We start from the raw sequence: 17,240 nt of genomic DNA, 5'->3' as shown, positions 1-17,240 counted from the left end.
GTGTGTACATCTGAATCATGAGCTTCTGTTTGGTGAGACTCTATCTGTGAGAATCCTGTATGACCTAGTTTGGGATTATGTAACCTCCAGAGGGATTTTGTGATTGCTTCTGCCATACATCCCAAATTTTACATGAATTCTTCTGCTTGGGTATTCCCAGAGCCTGAGGATTTTGTAAATCTGAACCCCAAATACAGGAATGGCATGAGCCTTGGCTTTTGAGTTTTCAGGAGTGTCAGTTTCGCTTCCGCACCCTCAATTTCTAGTCCAAGGTAGACAAGCTCTCTTGCCACTTTCCTTTTCCAATTAGCCGATTCTTTTCTCTTAGCCACCACAGGTTAGCCTTCAAGGTTCCCAGCTTTACGCAGGGAAAGGGGAATCTTACTTCCAATTCCACATCTTGTGTGGATGGGACTCTTCTCTTATCCAAGCTCTTAGATACAAGATTGGCCCCACATCTCCTCCTGAAGTGTCAGCTCATGTGCTTAACAGGTCAGGTCTTCATCCTGGAACACGGAGCTTGCTTCTTGCAAAGTCAGCTCAGTGAACGTCGTATTTTATCCAGCATTTCAGAGTGGGAATATTTCAGGTTATCCTGCCTGTTGTATTGTCCACCATTAAAGCTGAGGTCATTTTAAAATTTGAAGTATGACTCATAATTGCAGGACAGATGCCGTCCAATCTCAGACTCTGTGACATATTCTCCAGTTGGGAAACCAGATATTCCTCCTTCATCCCTTTCAAGTCAGGCTGCTGAAGATCAAACTTCCACAGCAGAGAAAGACGTCCGTCCAAAGACGAAAAATACAAGCAGATTTCGCCTTCTTTCTGAAAAGTCAACGCGGCAAGCACCAAGAGGCACAAACAAAACCACGGATCTGCCTTTGAAGTCTGATGGCAAGCTCAGGGCCTCCTCTCCTGTAGAAGACGAGACAGCCTATGACATTCTGAGGAGGTGTTCTCAGTGTGGCATCGTACTTCCCCTGCCAACCCTAACCCAACATCAGGTACCCAGCCTCCATTCTCTCCTCATCCGGCTGGGAGCCATCTGGACGGTGTTTAAAGAAATCCAAGACCTGCAGGATATTCTCAGACATCTTTATCTCCCCTTTCTCTGTGTGTCCAAATCCATTCTCATAGCACCTATCACCTGGTTATATATGTGCATCATCTCCCACCTCTGAAGGCAGAGCCAGATCTTTCATCTCTGTATCTCCAGTTCCCAGCCCAGGGAATAACCACAGCAAATGCCCCAAAACTGTGGAGCAAACAAATGGACAGAGCATACCCAATCTAGCTGTCTAGCTCATAGCGTAGATAAGGCAATCCAGGCCCAGAGATGAGAGCCTTGGTCAAGATACTAAGTCAGTTGGTATCTTACCTCCAGCAGATCAGGATTTGCAGCCTCAGAAGCCTGATTTTTTACATCCTAGATTATTTTCCAATAATAATAAGAATTAGTATGAGGTAGTTAACCATTATGTACCAGTTACAATGCAAAGCTCTTTACAAATGGTTAATCATTATAAAAAACATGCAGGTATTTTATCCCTATCTTACAGATAAGGAAGCCAGACAGAAAGGTTGAGTAGCTTCCCCAGGATTATACAACTAGAGAGTGGCAGAATCCAGCCTAAAATACATGTGTATATAGTTCCAAAGCTTATGCTTTTAAGCCCCAAACAGGATGCCTCACTCAAAAAAAAAAAAAAAGCTTTCATTATTTGATGTTTTTCAAAATACAAAAGCACTAGATACTACTAAATACTAGATTTTGTTGTAACCAGTTGACATGATACCATACAAACAAATAGAAAGATAAAGCTCATCCTCCCCCACCCCCACCCCCCTTCCCCAGTCCCACGCCCTGAGATACTAGTTTCAGTATCCTGGTGGGTGTCCTTCCAAAGCTTTAACTCCGTTCACACAAACGCGAACAAGCCTCTATGGGGTTTGAATTGTTTTTCCTTTTCCCCTATATATCATCTTCCTATATCCATTACTCTGCCATTTGCCTTTTTCACTGAATATATGATGCACACTCCTTACAAAAAAGTAGACCTAGATCTTGTTTTTTCTAACTTCTTCTCTATATGCACACAGCACCTTATTTTACAAAGCTGAGTGAATTTCATACTTGCTGGGGGTGTTATTAGTGCCATATTTCCTTGCCCCCCACACTTTGAAATTTCCTTCCATACTTCCCTCCATCCTTACATAATAGGGTCGCCGAATTTAGCAAATAAAAATTCATTACTTGGGACAAAAATAACTACAAAATAATTGCATGAGACATACAAAAAAAATTCTTTGTTTCTCTGAAATTAACTGGACATCTTGTATTTTATCTGGCAACTCTGTTGTATAACCAGTCACACACATACACGTTTGGAGTCCAATTATACACATTTCTTTGCATCTTAATGTTATGATTCATCAATACCCAAGGACATCCCTCCAAGTCAAATGATGTTGCCCCCCGCTTTTTAATGGCATAAGAGTCCACGGTGTGGGTATCCTCTAAACTGTTCATCCAGCCGACTCATGGTGATAGGCCTCTATTAAACATTGTCCCAAGCCTCCCATAGACCCCTCATGGCTCACTGGGCTCCATACATTTTCTATGCCATCTGTAGCTCAGGGTTCCTGCTCCGGGAACTGGGGATAGGATTGCCCAGAGATATCCTAGGAACTAACACTCCCCGCTTTAAACACACTGAACTTTTTTAATGTCCATTTCTTTAGGAGAAATGCTGGTGGTTAGCTTCATCAAAAGGAAAATAAGCGAGAGGTCCCAGCTAGCTTTGGAAAAGAAAAGGTACAACGGATTTAGAAGATTTTGTTTTTACACTGGTTTTTCTGCTTGCTTTCTGTGCTAGTCTTTACTTGTGAAAAGAGATGGGTTTTATTCACTGGGTTTCTTTCTTGTAGAAGAAAAGGTTTGGATTCTGTTTTCCTCCTTTTGAGCCGAGATGTTGGTGTCCCCAAGAGCTCCAGATAAACCAGAAGAAAAAAGGGCTCTGACTCTTCTGCCTGAGAATTCTGATCAAGCGTCTAGGCGCCACACAGCCTGGACACCTTAGGGAACCCAGCTTTGTCCCCGAAGAATAAAAAAGCCCTCCCTGAAAACTTATCCTCCACCTTTTTGTAGATTTTTCATTGGTTTTCCAGGGCCACGGATGGCAGCGGCTAGCACGGCAAGGAAAGGGGAGTGGCAGCAAAGAAGAAAGGGAGAAAGGAAGAGAAAAATGAGGCTGGGTGGCAGGGGAGAGCCAGAAAGCACAAAGGCAGCAAAGAAGAAAGGGAGAAAGGAAGAGAAAAATGAGGCTGGGTGGCAGGGGAGAGCCAGAAAGCACAAAGACGTGCTAGTGAGGGCTGTTAGTTGGGAGACACCTAGAGATGCAGCCCACCTCCCAGCAAACAGCACACCCTACCTTTCTGCCTGGCCCGTGGGGAGACCCCAGACCCCACCAGGGAAGGAAGGGCCCAGGACACCCCACCCTCCCGAAACTGGAAAAGTGGGGCATTTCTCAAGCTTTGTCAAGTTGTCGAAGTCAGGTTTGCTTAAGACTTTCCTTAGGTCGGCAGCGACAGTGGTTTCCCGAAGAGAGGCCCCGCACGCTGGGTCCCCGGGACTGGACAGGACCCCGAGGATGGGTCAGGACAGGAAAGGTGGCGACTGCGCGGGCCTGCGCCCCAAGTGTGGGGGCAGAACCTCTTCCTCGCAAGAGGAGGGACGGGCAGGGGTCGCGGGGCCCAGCCTTCCGCCTCTGGTCCCCCCGGCCAGGGCGCCTTCCCGGGCCACCTGCGCGGGGACCCGTCTTGACCCGCACGCGCACGATCGGTTGAGCTGGCAGCCCCAGGTTTGGGCCCCGCGGCCGCGGGCTTGAGCAGAGCCCGGCAAGTGGGGGCGCGTCACAAAGGCGGCCGGCCCCTCGGCCTCTAGCCCCTGCGGGGCCGGGCGCGGAGCCCACCGCCGGTGGCGTCGGAGCCGAGGCGGCGCGGGCGCAGCAGGCCGGCGCTCGCGGTCCCAGCAGCCCGAGCAGCGAGCGGCGGGTAAGGCGACGCGAGCGGGCGCAGGCCGGGAACGCCCCGAGGCCAGCGCGGGGGTGCGGGGCTGCCCTCCTCACCTGCCGCCCACGCAAGGCTCCTGGGCCACCTCCCCTCCCCGGGTGATCGGACACGTAGGTTTCCTCCCAGGCTCGGCAGCTGTGTGACGTGGTAACCCCAGCCTAGGTTCCAGCGTCCTTAGGCTGGGTTGGAATCCCGCTCCCCACCTAGCACGCCATCTCACCGGGACACTTTCCTAACCTCCCATTTGTAAATACCTTCCCTACAGGGATGTTTTGGAAGCACCTTGCCACCCACATTCTGATGGCAGCAAACACTTGTATAACATTTACTGTGTGCCAGGCACTGTTCTGGTGCTTTCCGTATATCAGCCCGTTTAATCCCCCCAACGCTAGGAGAAAGGTACTATTATTACCCATATTTACAGATGTGGAGACTGAGGCATAAATAAATTAATTAACTTGCCTAAGGTCACATACCACAGTTGACAGAACCAGGATCCAACCCACTAAGCTACAAGAGGGGAGGTTCCAGGCGGTGACATGACTTTTGGACCACTTGCAACACCTTTTCCAGCCCACCAAAGATGTTCTTCCAATCCCCCTGCCCCCCATGGCTTAAAGTGTCGTATAATTCTTCAGACCCTGTGACCTTGCTGGGTCAAAGGGCTTCGATTAGCTTTCTAACTGGTTTAGCTTTTTTCTTTTCTTTTCTTTTCTTTTTTCTTTTTTCTTTTCTTTTTTCTTTTCTTTTCTTTTCTTTTCTTTTCTTTTCTTTTCTTTTCCCTTGACCGCCCTGGGAGGCTTGTGGGATCTTAGTTCCCTGAACAGGGATCTAACTGGTGCCGCCTGCAGTGGAAGTGAGGAGTCCTAACCACTGGACCGCCAGGGAAGTCCCTGGTTTAGCTTTTCTTGAGCATCTCTTAGGTGCCTTGCTCCTTACTAAGTGCCGTGGAGTCCCCTAGCCCCGGGCAGTTTATATGTGATTGAAGACACAATCTTATTTCTTCATTAGTTAAATGTTTAAGAACTTCCTCAAAAGAAGAATGAGGCTGTCCCTAGTCTCAAGGAGTGTGTGGGTTTCTGGGAGAGAAAGGCTTAGATTATACTAAGATTATACTAAGGATGGACACAGAGAGAGGGGAAAGAGAAGGGGAGCCGGCTGACCCCACTGGAGCCCTGTGTCCTGGGTGGGGGCAGGCTGCTACCAGTTCCCGTGTGGAAGTCTGTCTGGGTGGGAGATGGGAGGGCCGGCTGGAGGCAGGGGCCAAACTGTTCTGTAGGTCATCATGGGGTAGGGAGGACAGAGGCACGGGGGAAGACCCCCAAATAGGTCCCCTACGGGAGCTTGCTTGAGGATGCTCATCGCCACTGTGCTGTTGTGGGGAGCTGGAAGTAGCCTGGGGGTCCATCACAGGGAGAGTGGGTAAGAGAGAGAAGGGGATACCCACCGCCGGGTCTATTCAGATGACAGATACCGTGTGAGACGTACACAGGGCAACGTGAATGATGCTTACGGACGCTGAACACACATTTGGCAAGCGCGCACACAACCAAAAAGCAGCGCATCAAACACGCTGGAATAGTTGCCTGTGGTGGGGAGCAATGGAGTGGGACATAGAATTAAAAGGGAATAAATGAATAAATAGAATCAAAGAGCGGTCTTGCACAGACAAGTGTCTGTCCTGAACTGAAAATTATGATTAACTTGTCCCTCTGAACCCAAGGCCTGAAAAGTGGACGTAGGAAAAAAGTATAAGAGAAAGAGTAAGAAAGCCCAGGTCTAGCCTGAGTCTTGTTACTAACTTGCTGTGTGACCATAGGCAAGCCCCTTCACCTCTCTGTGCCTAGTTTCCATGGGTTAAAAAAAAAAAAAAAATCAATTCTCAGATCTCTTCCAGCTCTGAGTTTTTGTGAACCACAATGAATGATCTTGGGTTACCTGGTAAAGAAGCCAATAAAAGCTTTATGGAGTGGTAGGGCTTGAACTTTAAAAATGGGGGGTTTGGGAGACATAAAGAAAAGGAGGGTAGTTCTCAGGCAGGGGAAACATTGAAAGCAAAGCCATGAAGATTACAGCAGATGGCTATGAAAAGTCTGACCGAGGGCTCAGTGTATCTGGGGGGGCCTTAGCCCAGTTCTTCCCTGGGACTCCCTAGCCTGGCTGGGGATACCACCTGCAATCCAACAGCCAAGTCAGAGACCTTTCAGTCCTCCCAGTTCAGGTGTTCACCAGTTACCAAATCATGTCTACCCACCCCGATTCCCACTATAATGCCACCCTAGTCCCAGGCTTCAAGCCTGGCCTCTACTATGGACCGTCCTTCCTCCATTCCCCCAGAGTATTCTTTCTTTACCTCAAGACTGACCACGTCGCTTCTGGGCGTGTGATCCTTCGACCTGCCCTGACCTCAGCTGATGTTCTCCACTTTTGTTCTGCTGCTGCACCTTTTGAATATAAACAGAGCCATCAGCAATGTTGCTCAACACAGACACTGATTCTCATCCAGAGAAGATGTCAGAATTCCAAAGTCTTAGGGAGAGGGGACAGTGAGAATCCCTGGCTGTAGGACACAGCCTTTATCACATCATTCAGAACATCTTGAATGATGCCCTTGAACCAGCACTTCCCACTGCTCCAGCTCCAGTTCCATCACTCCCTGACCCTCACAAGTTAAGCTCCAAGCAATTTTTAGTTCCGTGAATGTGAACACATCACGCATACTCACAGTTCTGTGGCTTTGCCCATCTTGTTCCCTCTGCCTGGAATATACCAGTTCCTCCACCACCAACCTGTCTGCCTTGCAAATCCTACTCACCCTGCAAAACCCAGCTCAGATGCCACCTCCTCTGAGCAGCCCTCTCTACTTCTTCTTACACAGACAGAACTAATACCCCCATTTGTGCCACCCTGCACCATGAATATGCCTGAGGATTTTCATGCCTCCCACAGTGCTGTCATTGAGTCCTGGTCTATGTCCCTGATAGACCCCTGATAGGCTGTGACTCCTTGCAGGTGTGCACAGTATGGTGGATTTATCATTGCATCCCCTGCACCAGCCCACTACCAACACATGGGGCCATAGTGCAAGTTTGTTCCATTGGGTTTAATATGTGTTTGGCAGGTAATGGTTCTTCCTTTTTACTCCCCACAGAAAACAAGTGATTGCTTTTCTTTCCTCATTTTTGGAAGCCCTGCCTACCACACAGCTGCAGTGGACATCCCGGTTCCTTGATGGACGAAGAAGGCCAACTGACCCAGCCTCAAGACCAGAGCTGCTGGGCCACCCTGCCCGATGTGTGCCTACATCGTATTTTCTGGTGGCTGGGAGACAAGGACAGGTCCAGAGCAGCGCTTGTCTGCAGAAGGTGGAACCAGATGATGTATTCGGCCGACCTCTGGCGATACAGGGCCATCACGTTTAGTGGGAGACATTCCAGGGTACACGCGTACGAATTTGAGTCGGCTGTTTGGTATGTTAAGAAATTTGGTCGTTACCTGGAGCACCTGGAGATCAAATTCCTGACTCCTTACAGCGTTGTCCTGACCAAGAAGTTCCAGGTCACCATGCAAGGCCTTCTGTCGTGTCTGGGCAAGAGAAACAACCGTCTGAAATCTCTCTCCATCCAGTACCTGGAACTGGACCGCCTGGTCTGGAGGAACAGCGTCAGAAGCTTGTTCTTGAAAAGCTTGAGCTCCTTCTTGAAGAAAATGGGCAAACACCTGGATCATCTCAACCTAAAAGGGGCCAGGCTCACCGTGGAGCAGGGCTGCCACATCCTCAACTCCCTGAGCTACTTACGGACAGAGAGTGCGGTGTCAGAGCTCAACATCGAGGACTATTTCAGCCACCGCCTCGCTGTCTACAGCAGCCCCCAGTTCAACCAGACCATGGCCACGTTCCGCAACCTGGTGTCCCTGACCCTCAACTACAACTGCATCTCCGATGAGCTGCTGGAGAACTTGGGTGAGAACAATGCTGGCACCCTCTGGAGCATGAACATCAAGTGCCACGTTCATGACCCCCACGGGCAGGTCGTCTGGGGCATGTCCTGGGCCAAGCTGGCCAGGTTCGCCACCAAGCTGAAAGTCAACTTCGTCTTTGAGAAAGTCGTGCAGTATGAGCGCTTGGCCCGGATCCTCCTACAGGAGATCCCGATCAGGAGCATTAGTCTGAGAAACTGCTCTTTCAGCAACCCCGACTGGTCCATGAAGCCCACTCTGACGGATCTCCTGCCCACCTTCCGGCACACTCTGCAGGTAGGTATGAGCTGAGGGCTGGGAGGCTTGTGAGGAGCGGCTGCCCCTCAGGTTCCTGCTCCCTGCTCTTGCCTGGGCTTGCACACACTCACTCAAGGTCAAATTGAGGTTCTGGGAAACGTCTCCAAACTAAGCCTCCCCCGGTCCCCAAGACCGCAGCAGAGGACAAAATCTACTGCTCACTTCCTAGACGTGGAAGCAATTCCTGATTGTCAACCAAGGAGAGCGCCTATATCCCTGGCTCAGAGCTGTGAGGCCTGAGCACGCAGGTGCCTCTACAGGTGAGAAGCAGGGCAGCAGCTTCTACTTCTCCACCCAGTCACAGCAGCACACAGGCCCCAGTGTGACTCCAAACCAGGCAAAAAGCCAAATTTGACCCAAGTTACAGAAGAGCTCAGAGGTGTGGGCAGCTCCCCATCTATAAAATCGGGATCATTTTGTCCCCCACGCCGAAGACCTCTCAGCTGTGAGGATTGATACTCAAGCGTATAAGTACCACTACGAACGGTGAGGGATGACAAAGTGCTAAGAGCTCATTTACGTTCTCACAGCCCTGAAGTGGGCAGGCTGACATCATAGCCATTCGGTGCTGCCCATGGCCACCTGGCTAGTCCATCGCAGGGCCAGGACCACCACTTTGGTCTCCAGACTCCAGATACATTGCCTTGAAACTCCAAGTCTCATAAATTTGGATGAGATCACTTTCATTCCCAAATCCCTTCTTCCGACCACTGCTTGTCCAGTGCCCCTTATCTAAAGCACTTGAACCACCATGGGCTACCAGGCCAAAGCCGGGTCATGAAAGTGTTATGGAATGATCCAACCAGTCCCAGCATCTCTGTCCACATCCGTCTTCCCCTCTGGTGCTTTTCCAGAAACTAAGTTTTGAGTTCAACAACAACCATGAGTCTCTGGACGAGGAGCTGCACCTCCTCATCTTATCCTGCAGGGAGTTGTTTTACTTCAACATCTGGGCTTTCCTTGATGTTAACTTTGTGGAGCAGATCCTGAAGAGTCAGGAAGAAGGGCGGTGTGCCCTGCGCACACTCAAGGTAAGAGCCCGCCCGGGGTGGGTTCCACGGGGATCGGGCAAGGGCATCCAGGCCCCTGGGCGGGCAGGCGTCCAGCCCCAGCGTTCCTGCTCTGGGATGAAGGTCAGGAGCGAGGCAGGGCATGGGGGCTGGATGTCTCACAAGTCCGTCCATTGGAAGTTAACAATTTCACGGAAGGGAATCTGGAGGTTTCATCCTTAGTTGGGCTTGGGCTTTTCCTGGTTCTGCCAACAATTGTACGTGTACATCACTCAGATTGTCTTTGGGGTCTGGGTGATGTAGCCACTGTGTGTGTGTGTGTGCGTGCGCACACGCGGGGGTGTTTGTCTATCGGCACAGGTGAGAATTTATACAAACAGATATGAGACGCCTGAAGAGGACAGGACACTGCGGCATATTTACAGGAAGTACAGAATGCTGATCGATTCAGAGTTTAACTATTTTTCCGTCGCTTACTGCATGACGTAAGGAGCGCTCTCCAGAGGAAGAAAACCAAGAGCACTTTGACCTTGACAATCCGAGCCTCACAGAATGACACTTCGGGCATCCCTTACCCCCAGCCCTCTTTCTCCTCTCTCTCCTCTTTGCTAGTTTCACACCAACATGACACCCCAGCAACGGCTGGGACTTCTGGTCATGTGAAGACCCCAGGTGACTTTAAAGTGCTATATTTACCAACTATCTGGGTGTGATTTCTTTTTTTTGTCATTTGGTTTTGCTTTTTGACCCTCACTCAGCCACAGAACTGAAAGCCCAAAGCCGCTTGGAGCACTGTCTTACTCGGGGACCCTGACTCTTGCTAATCTCCCTCCGGAAAAGGTGTAAGTAGCCAGAGAGCAAATGGAGCTGCATTTTCCACTGACTGTCAGCGTCAGTTCAGAAACACTTTCTATCCCGGCTGACCTTCACATCAGAGCCTTCTGCCACTGACGCTGGCCAGGCCTGATCTCAGATGAAAGAAATTCACCAGCACATCCTAGAGTGAAGTAGGGAAATTCCCTCGTTTAGAAGGAGCCTGCTCAGAGCAGGAACTCCCTCCCACAGGAGATCAGCCCCTAATTTATCAGTGTTGTGGACTTGGGTCTCCCACATCTGCTTTTCTGGGGTCTCCTTTATTCCCCATCCAGGCAGCATGGCGCCCAGCCTGCTACAAACGTTCAGTTCTCATGTGGGGCTGAACCAGAAGTGGCCTTTACACTCATATTCACAAAGAATCTGTAATGTCCTGGAGAACTATTCCTAATGTGATGTTAAGTGAAACTGTGTTTAGCGTGATACCGATCATGTAAAAACACAAACACAGTTTTGTGGGGTTTTTTGCAGTACGCGGGCCTCCCACTGTTGTGGCCTCTCCCATTGCGGAGCACAGGCTCCGGACGCGCAGGCCCGGCGGCCGTGGCTCACGGGCCCAGCCGCTCCGCGGCATGTGGGATCTTCCCGGACCGGGGCACGAACCCGCGTCCCCTGCATCTGCAGGCGGACTCTCAACCACTGCGCCACCAGGGAAGCCCTACAGGGTTTTTTTTAAGCATAGAAGAGATATACCAAAAATCTTAATAGTTATCTCTGGGTGGTGGGATTATGGGTGATTTTTATTTCCCTTTTCATGATTTCCCCTATCTCTCAAATTTTCTACAAAGACCATGTGTTATTTTTATAGTCACAGGGAAATCTGATGGGTTTTAAACAGGGAATAAGGGTAAATTCCTGAGCCCATGCCATTGACATAGATTGCTTTTGGTCTTTTGAGATTTTTGTGCATATAGTTGCTTATAGGGGGGGTTTCCAATAGATAAAAATGAATATATCTCAGAACATTTTGACAAGTGTTTCACTTGCGATATTATCTTATCTTTTGTGTGTTGTGTCCATATTTATGCTTAGCTTTTCAGGTCTTTGTTCAAGTTCATATTTATCCAGTGCTTTTCAATTTTCACAGGATTTCCACATTCACTGTCATATCTGAATGTCCCCGCAATCCTGTTGGGTGCCTATGGTTCCTGTTTCATGAACATTCAGAAAAGATCAACACTGGCAAGTGGTGTGGAGTCCCTATCTTGTTACCAAACTTGGGTTCTGCTGCTTGTCACTCAAGAATCCAATACCGAGAGACAAGTGTTGGGTAAAAGGAAAGATAGCTTTGTTGAGGAAGCCAGCAATCCTGGGGAGAAGGTGGACTCATGTCCCAAAGAACCAACTCCCCACTGTTGATCAGGGGCAAGAGCTTTTAAAGGGGAGTTTTAGGGGTGCACAGGTGGGTGGGGGGCTACGTGCAGAACAGCACAGTCAGCTCCAACAGTCACCTTGAAATTGGTCATGCAGAGGTCTGATCAGCCTCATCTTGATTGTTTTAAGTACAGTTAATCTTCAGTTCCAGGGTCGCTTTGTTCCCATTTCCTTGAGGCCAGTTCTTGGAATTGTGCAAGATGGAGCAGCTCATGTCATGGCCACAGTCTGGTCATCATGTAGGTTACTTCTTCCACCTGGTGGAGGTTTCAGTATCTGTAAAACAGCTCAAAGGATATGGCTCAGAATATTATCTGTAGCCCTTGAGGAGGAACTATATGTCCTTGACTTTCCTTAATGGTTAAACTATGATTATTTTGTCTTCTTTGACTGTTTGCATTTCTTTCTGCATTTTCTTGTCTGATTAAATTTATTCTTTGGCTAAAGTTTTTCTACAGACAAGAGGTGGCAGAGGGTAAGGGGCATCTGTCCCAGAAAGGCCCCATAGGGTCCTGCTTGGTTATAATCTAAGGAGAGCTCCCAGGTCTTAGTTGCTGAAGCCAGAAGGGCCCTTGGGAGCCATCTAGTGCCTGTGGGCCAGAGATGAGGCAGCTTGCTTTAGGGGAGAGGGAAGGCTCAGCTGGAGTGCAGACCACCTGGGAGACTGACTGATTGATTGATTGGTGTAATGATTTATTCATGCTGTGGACCAGTTCTGGTTAGTTTCCTTTCGTCCCCAAACACAGGATCTAAGCATAGAGGACTCTTTTATGGAAAACATGTTAACAGAAGTAACATTTTTATGAACATGTTTTCCATAAAAGAGTGGATTTGTTTTCCAGTTTTGCAAATCTCTTGCACATCCCGCTTAATAGCAGACAGCTGTGTTCTCATCCGGGTTTCTGTGGTCTGTCGTAACGTCAGACGCCGTGCGGGGAGCCTCCGCAAAACTCCAGAGAGAATTAAAGTGAAAAAGGCACGTAACGTCTTGCTATTAGTGGATCTCTTGAAAACATGTCTCAAGGACCCTCAAAGATTCCCCTGACCACACAGAGAGCTACCGCACAGACCTTCCTGTTCCCCGAGGAATCGAAACAGCAACAAGCCCGGGAGAGTCCTAGTGGGAACGTGCAGAGCACACGAGGTTTCCGAACCCACGGATTTTTAACAGGTATCCGCTTTTTAATTTACCGCGTTCAGAGGCGCCGTGGTAGGTGGAGACACAGACCTGTGGCCACAGCTTATCCACGCCTGTCCTCCAGTGCAGGGCAAGAGGCCGGAGGGCTGCTCCCACACGCCTCCCCCTGCTGAGGGTCCACAGAGAGCATGCGGTTCTTTGCAGTAACGCGCAGAAGAAACTGGCACGTCCTGTCTTGTATGGACGAGCAGGAAGCACATTCTGACTCCCCAGTGCCTCCTCTCAGCTGTTGGCGGGGCTGATGAAGCCCCGGCCACCAAGTGACTGGGGTCAGCTCCTCAGAATTTACGAAAATAGGAGGAAAGTAGGGCTGTGATCAGACTAAGGTGTAAACAGTTACCCCAGGCAAACTGACAATGAAAGTGCAGTTTTTCGTTTTTGAAAAGACTCTCAGGGGCGGACCTCTGACTCTCTGGGCTGGAAGGGTTCTGAGACTTGGGTTCCTGGTCCACTTAGGCCACTAATTTGTGTGACCCTGCATAAGTTCTTTATCCTGCTCAGATCTTAGTTTCTGCTGTCTGTCAAATGGGAAAAGCTGAACACTAAGGTCCTTGAAAGACTAATAATGCTGGGATGGGGTGTGTGACACTGAACCTGGTGTGAATGGCCACATTCCTCAGCCTGGGCTTCCAAGCCAGGCTGCCTGGGTTTGAGTTCTGAGCTGCCCCTCACTTGCTGTGTGCCCTTTGGCAAGTATTCCCTGTACCCCCGAGTGTTAACAGCTCTGTTTGTGCATGGAAAAATAATAGCGCCTCCCACCCGGGTCTGCTGTGAGGGATCAATGATTTAATACATGTAATACCACACATAAGCCTATCCCTTGGACGTTCAACAAATGTTGGCTTTTATTTTGTTTAATAAATGAGGAAACAGACTCAGCAAAGGAAGGTCACTTGCCCAAAGTCATACAGCCATTTCGTGGCAGAACCAATACTATGGTTTTCTGATTCAGAACCCAGAACTCTTTCTCCCAACCCTAAGGATAAAACAGGAAGAACCCAGTTCCCCTCCCCGTCCCTACTCAGCCCATGCCAGACAGATAATTAACGTGATCACTGGTTGAGTGTTTACTATGTGATAGGTATTAATTCACAGTTTCATTTAGTCCTCACTACAGCTCTTGAAGGTAGAGACTGTTATATCCCTCTTTTAGAGAGAGAAGAAAACTGAGGCTTAGCAGGATGAACCTGCCCAAGGTCACACGCTTAGGAAGCTTTGGAAGTGAGCCTCAAACCCAACCCAACTCCAAAGCCATTCTCTTACTTACCACGTATCGCCTCCCACAGCAAAAAGATTTGGAGTCAATCATACTGTAATTCCATTTAGCACAGGAGCGTGTGGAGGAGAGGATCAATGAAAACTTTTGTTTTACTGTGTTTAGTTTAGAAATGCTGCCGGGTCCAACAGATCTCTTAAGAACCAAGTATTTGAGTAAAACAGAACAATATGAATTCATCGTTATGATGTTTTTAGGATGATGTCATTGTTTCAGAAAAAAACGTCACCAGCGGTAACTTGATAGAAACAATCTTTTATTAACACAAAATAGTCCGCTTCTTTGATGGATACTTACGCCTTTATACAAGTGACCCAAAGAGCTATTCCAGAGAGGGGACCTACAGAAAATTGGATTTGCAGTTGGAGGCCACAGAATTGTATTAGTTCACTGGATGAATATCACACACAGAGATTGCCTGCCTTCCCTGGGTGGTGTTTAGAAAATTAATCTGATTCCTATTCCTCTACATTTGCAAAAGTACAGATTTTAAAAAACAGTCTAGACAGCCACACAGAAAATCTCAAATGCTCAGGTGGTGTGTAAGCCCCTTGAGAGCATACATTTTTGCTTTGTTCATTGTGTATCCTGCGTGCGTAGAACTGTGCCAGGCACAGCAGAGGCACTCACCATTGAATGATTTAAAATAAGATCTTGTCGAGGTGTGAGTCCACCTTCGTTTACAGTAAATAATTGCTTTTTAAAATATTTATTTATTTGGTTGCACCGGGTCTTAGTTGCGGCAGGCAAGCTCCTTAGTTGCGGCTTGCCAGCTCCTTGGTTGTGGTATGCAAACTCTTAGTTGTGGCATGCATGTGGGATCTAGTTCCCGACCAGGGATCGAACCCCGGCCCCCTGCATTGGGAGCATGGAGTCCCCTGCACCACCAGGGAAGTCCCTAAATAATTGTTTCAAAGTAAAATGTTTACAGATTTTAAAAATATTTCTTATAAGTTAATGTGCATAATAGGAAACTGAAAAACACAAGAAGCAAAAATAGTCACCCATAATCACAGTTTACAGTTTGACGTGTCCTTCTAGGTCCCATGTATGTACCTACACAACTAAACATCCATTTTTATGTAATTAAGATTGTATAGTTATGTATCATGCTTTTTCACACATCATGAATATTCACTGTTTCAAAGACCCAAAGCTATTCAATATATGAGTATTTTGATAACCAAGAATACACTATACCAACTCAATCAAGAAGAAAAAAATGTAATCCTGCCTTTCTTGGCGACAAACATTTCATAAAAGACAAAATTGGCAACAGGCCTCTAGCTAAAGATATTGTCAGAGTTATGATTAAAATACTGCATTCCCTTAATGTTCAATTAAAAATGAGATATAGGAACTTCCCTGGTGGTCCAGTGGTTAAGACTCCATGCTTCTCCTGCGGGGGGCACAGGTTCAATCCCTAGGTGGGGAACTAAGATCTCTGCGTGCCACGTGGCTTGGCGACCCTCCCCCCTCAAAAAAAAAATGAGAGATAAAGCAACAGAGTACACAAAGTATAATGCTTCTAAGAGAATTCATTATCCAATGTATACTATTAAAATATTAGCAAGGAGATATGTTTCCATTGAATTACTCAGCAATGTATCTCTATAGTACAGCCGAAAGAGATACACACACATCAGTGGTCAGCCTCAAAATGTAAATATGAACACATCCACACACATCCCTCCCTCTTGAGCCAGCGCACAGCCACAGTGCTTACTGTTCAGAAAGGTGGTTTGGCCAATCCCTTCCCCCCTAAAATAACAATATTTCATATGAATCTTAACAAAAAGATACTTTCAAAATGTCTTTTTACTACCTCTACTTTTAACATATATCAGGCGCTTCAGAACATCCACTAGATACTTCAGAAAAGTACTTAGCATTGTCAACTATTTATACAGCAGTGAGGAATAAATTGCACACACAGAACAATGATTATGACAAGGAAATGTCTCCCAAGTGTGACCAGTCTGGCACAGAAGCTTCTTTCCTTCCTCCTCAAGGTCTGCCACTCCATGTCCTCTAACCCACGTATGTGTGGGATGTACGTGGACCTGGATCACCCCGATGTCACCTCTAGAGGTCACCTCTAGAGGTGATTTAACTGTTCCATTTCAAAATGTCATTTCCAGAAGACATTTCTTTCCTACGACTTTTTAAAAAAACAAATGGGCATTTACAAGGTGTGCGATTTTCTAACTGTTATCCGTGGGCAACCTCTTTACATCTAGAAGGCCTAGATGGGGCAAGTTTTCTTTTGAAAAGTGGTGCGGGTGGAGGGTGGTGAGTTGCGAGTAGCTTTTTCGTATTATATAGACAGGCCTTCTATAAACAGCCAGTAACTCTAACCAAAAGGTGGTGCGCACTTCGCATTGGCCAAATATGGTCTGTTATTCTACCATTTCTATCTCCTGAGATCAAGGTCTGGTAGAAATGACAACCACTGCCCTTCAACCCCTCCTCACCCGGGGCTCTGCTCACCCATTAAGGCCTTTGTCAGATGTTGTCTGGTCCAGGTGAGGCACCCGTTGTCGACCAGGGCTCCACTCACCTGACAGGCCCATTAAGGTGTCCAGACGAGGGGAGGTCTCGTCCAGTTGGGACAGAGTGGTCACCCCAGGTCCAGGACCTACACAGCTCCAAGGCCTGAGGGTGGCCAAGCTGTTGTCCAGGTAGACCCACCTTCTCGGGCCCTCAGAGTTCTGACAGCCCCCGTGGGGTTCGAGTGGCCACTGTTCTCGCCCTGCCCCACCCAACTCCCAGAAGTGCCACAGCTGGGCGGGGGCTTCACCTGAGCCCCCAGCTTTGGGCCGAGAGATCAGGCAGTCAGCAGGGTCTGGCTAGGAGATGGGGGCAGGGGAGAGGTCTGGGCCCAGCCAGTGGGCAGCCTGTCCCCGGCCCTCAGGTTACCTGCTGGCCGAAGGCCCGAGGACCTGGATGGAGGGCCCCACGGGAGAAGGCTCTCTGCCCGAACTCCAAAGTAAAATGTTTTGTTTTGCCCACCTTACTGAGTAATAAGGCAAATGTCTTCTTTCTTTTCTAAGCCACCAATAAGAACACACATTATGGCACCGATACAACTGTGCAATTATTTTAGTCAACTCTCTCGTGTACTTTTAGACCACAGGCTGGTAATATAAGGCCTTCT

The 17,240-nt window shown here is 48.3% G+C and overlaps 2 protein-coding genes across 17 annotated transcripts in view; both read left to right on the top strand.

The window, feature by feature from the left end:
- The window catches only part of XAF1 (XIAP associated factor 1), an 84,999-nt gene extending 77,600 nt beyond the window's left edge, over window positions 1-7,399 (top strand). For 12 of the 14 annotated variants that reach the window (XM_049702047.1, XM_049702048.1, XM_049702044.1 and 9 more), the window contains 3 exons: window positions 666-1,007; window positions 2,746-2,818; window positions 2,932-3,129. In XM_049702047.1, coding sequence (XP_049558004.1) covers window positions 666-1,007; window positions 2,746-2,784 — 381 coding nt within the window. In that variant the 3' untranslated portion in view covers window positions 2,785-2,818; window positions 2,932-3,129. Of the gene's footprint in view, window positions 1-665; window positions 1,008-2,745; window positions 2,819-2,931; window positions 3,130-7,225 lie in introns of those variants that run through there. The other 2 variants (XM_033423153.2, XM_033423152.2) reach the window with 2 other exon arrangements.
- On the top strand, window positions 7,306-10,064 carry FBXO39 (F-box protein 39). Of its 3 annotated transcripts, none has more exons than XM_033423161.2 (3): window positions 7,306-8,331; window positions 9,207-9,383; window positions 9,743-10,064. In XM_033423161.2, exons 1-3 carry the CDS (start codon window positions 7,306-7,308, stop codon window positions 9,746-9,748), a joined length of 1,209 nt encoding a protein of 402 aa, XP_033279052.1. In that variant the 3' UTR covers window positions 9,749-10,064. The 3 variants fall into 3 exon arrangements, with proteins under 3 accessions (XP_033279052.1, XP_033279051.1, XP_049558010.1); XM_033423160.2 differs by having other exon boundaries at window positions 9,723-10,064; XM_049702053.1 differs by lacking the exon at window positions 9,743-10,064 and having other exon boundaries at window positions 9,207-9,705.
- The last annotated feature ends 7,176 nt before the right edge of the window (window positions 10,065-17,240 follow it).

This window comes from Orcinus orca, chromosome 19 (genome assembly GCF_937001465.1).
Source record: "Orcinus orca chromosome 19, mOrcOrc1.1, whole genome shotgun sequence".
Classification (NCBI taxonomy): Eukaryota; Metazoa; Chordata; class Mammalia; order Artiodactyla; family Delphinidae; genus Orcinus; species Orcinus orca.
The sequence above is the reverse complement of the archived record's forward strand: the minus strand, read 5'-3'. Positions and strand labels throughout refer to the sequence as shown.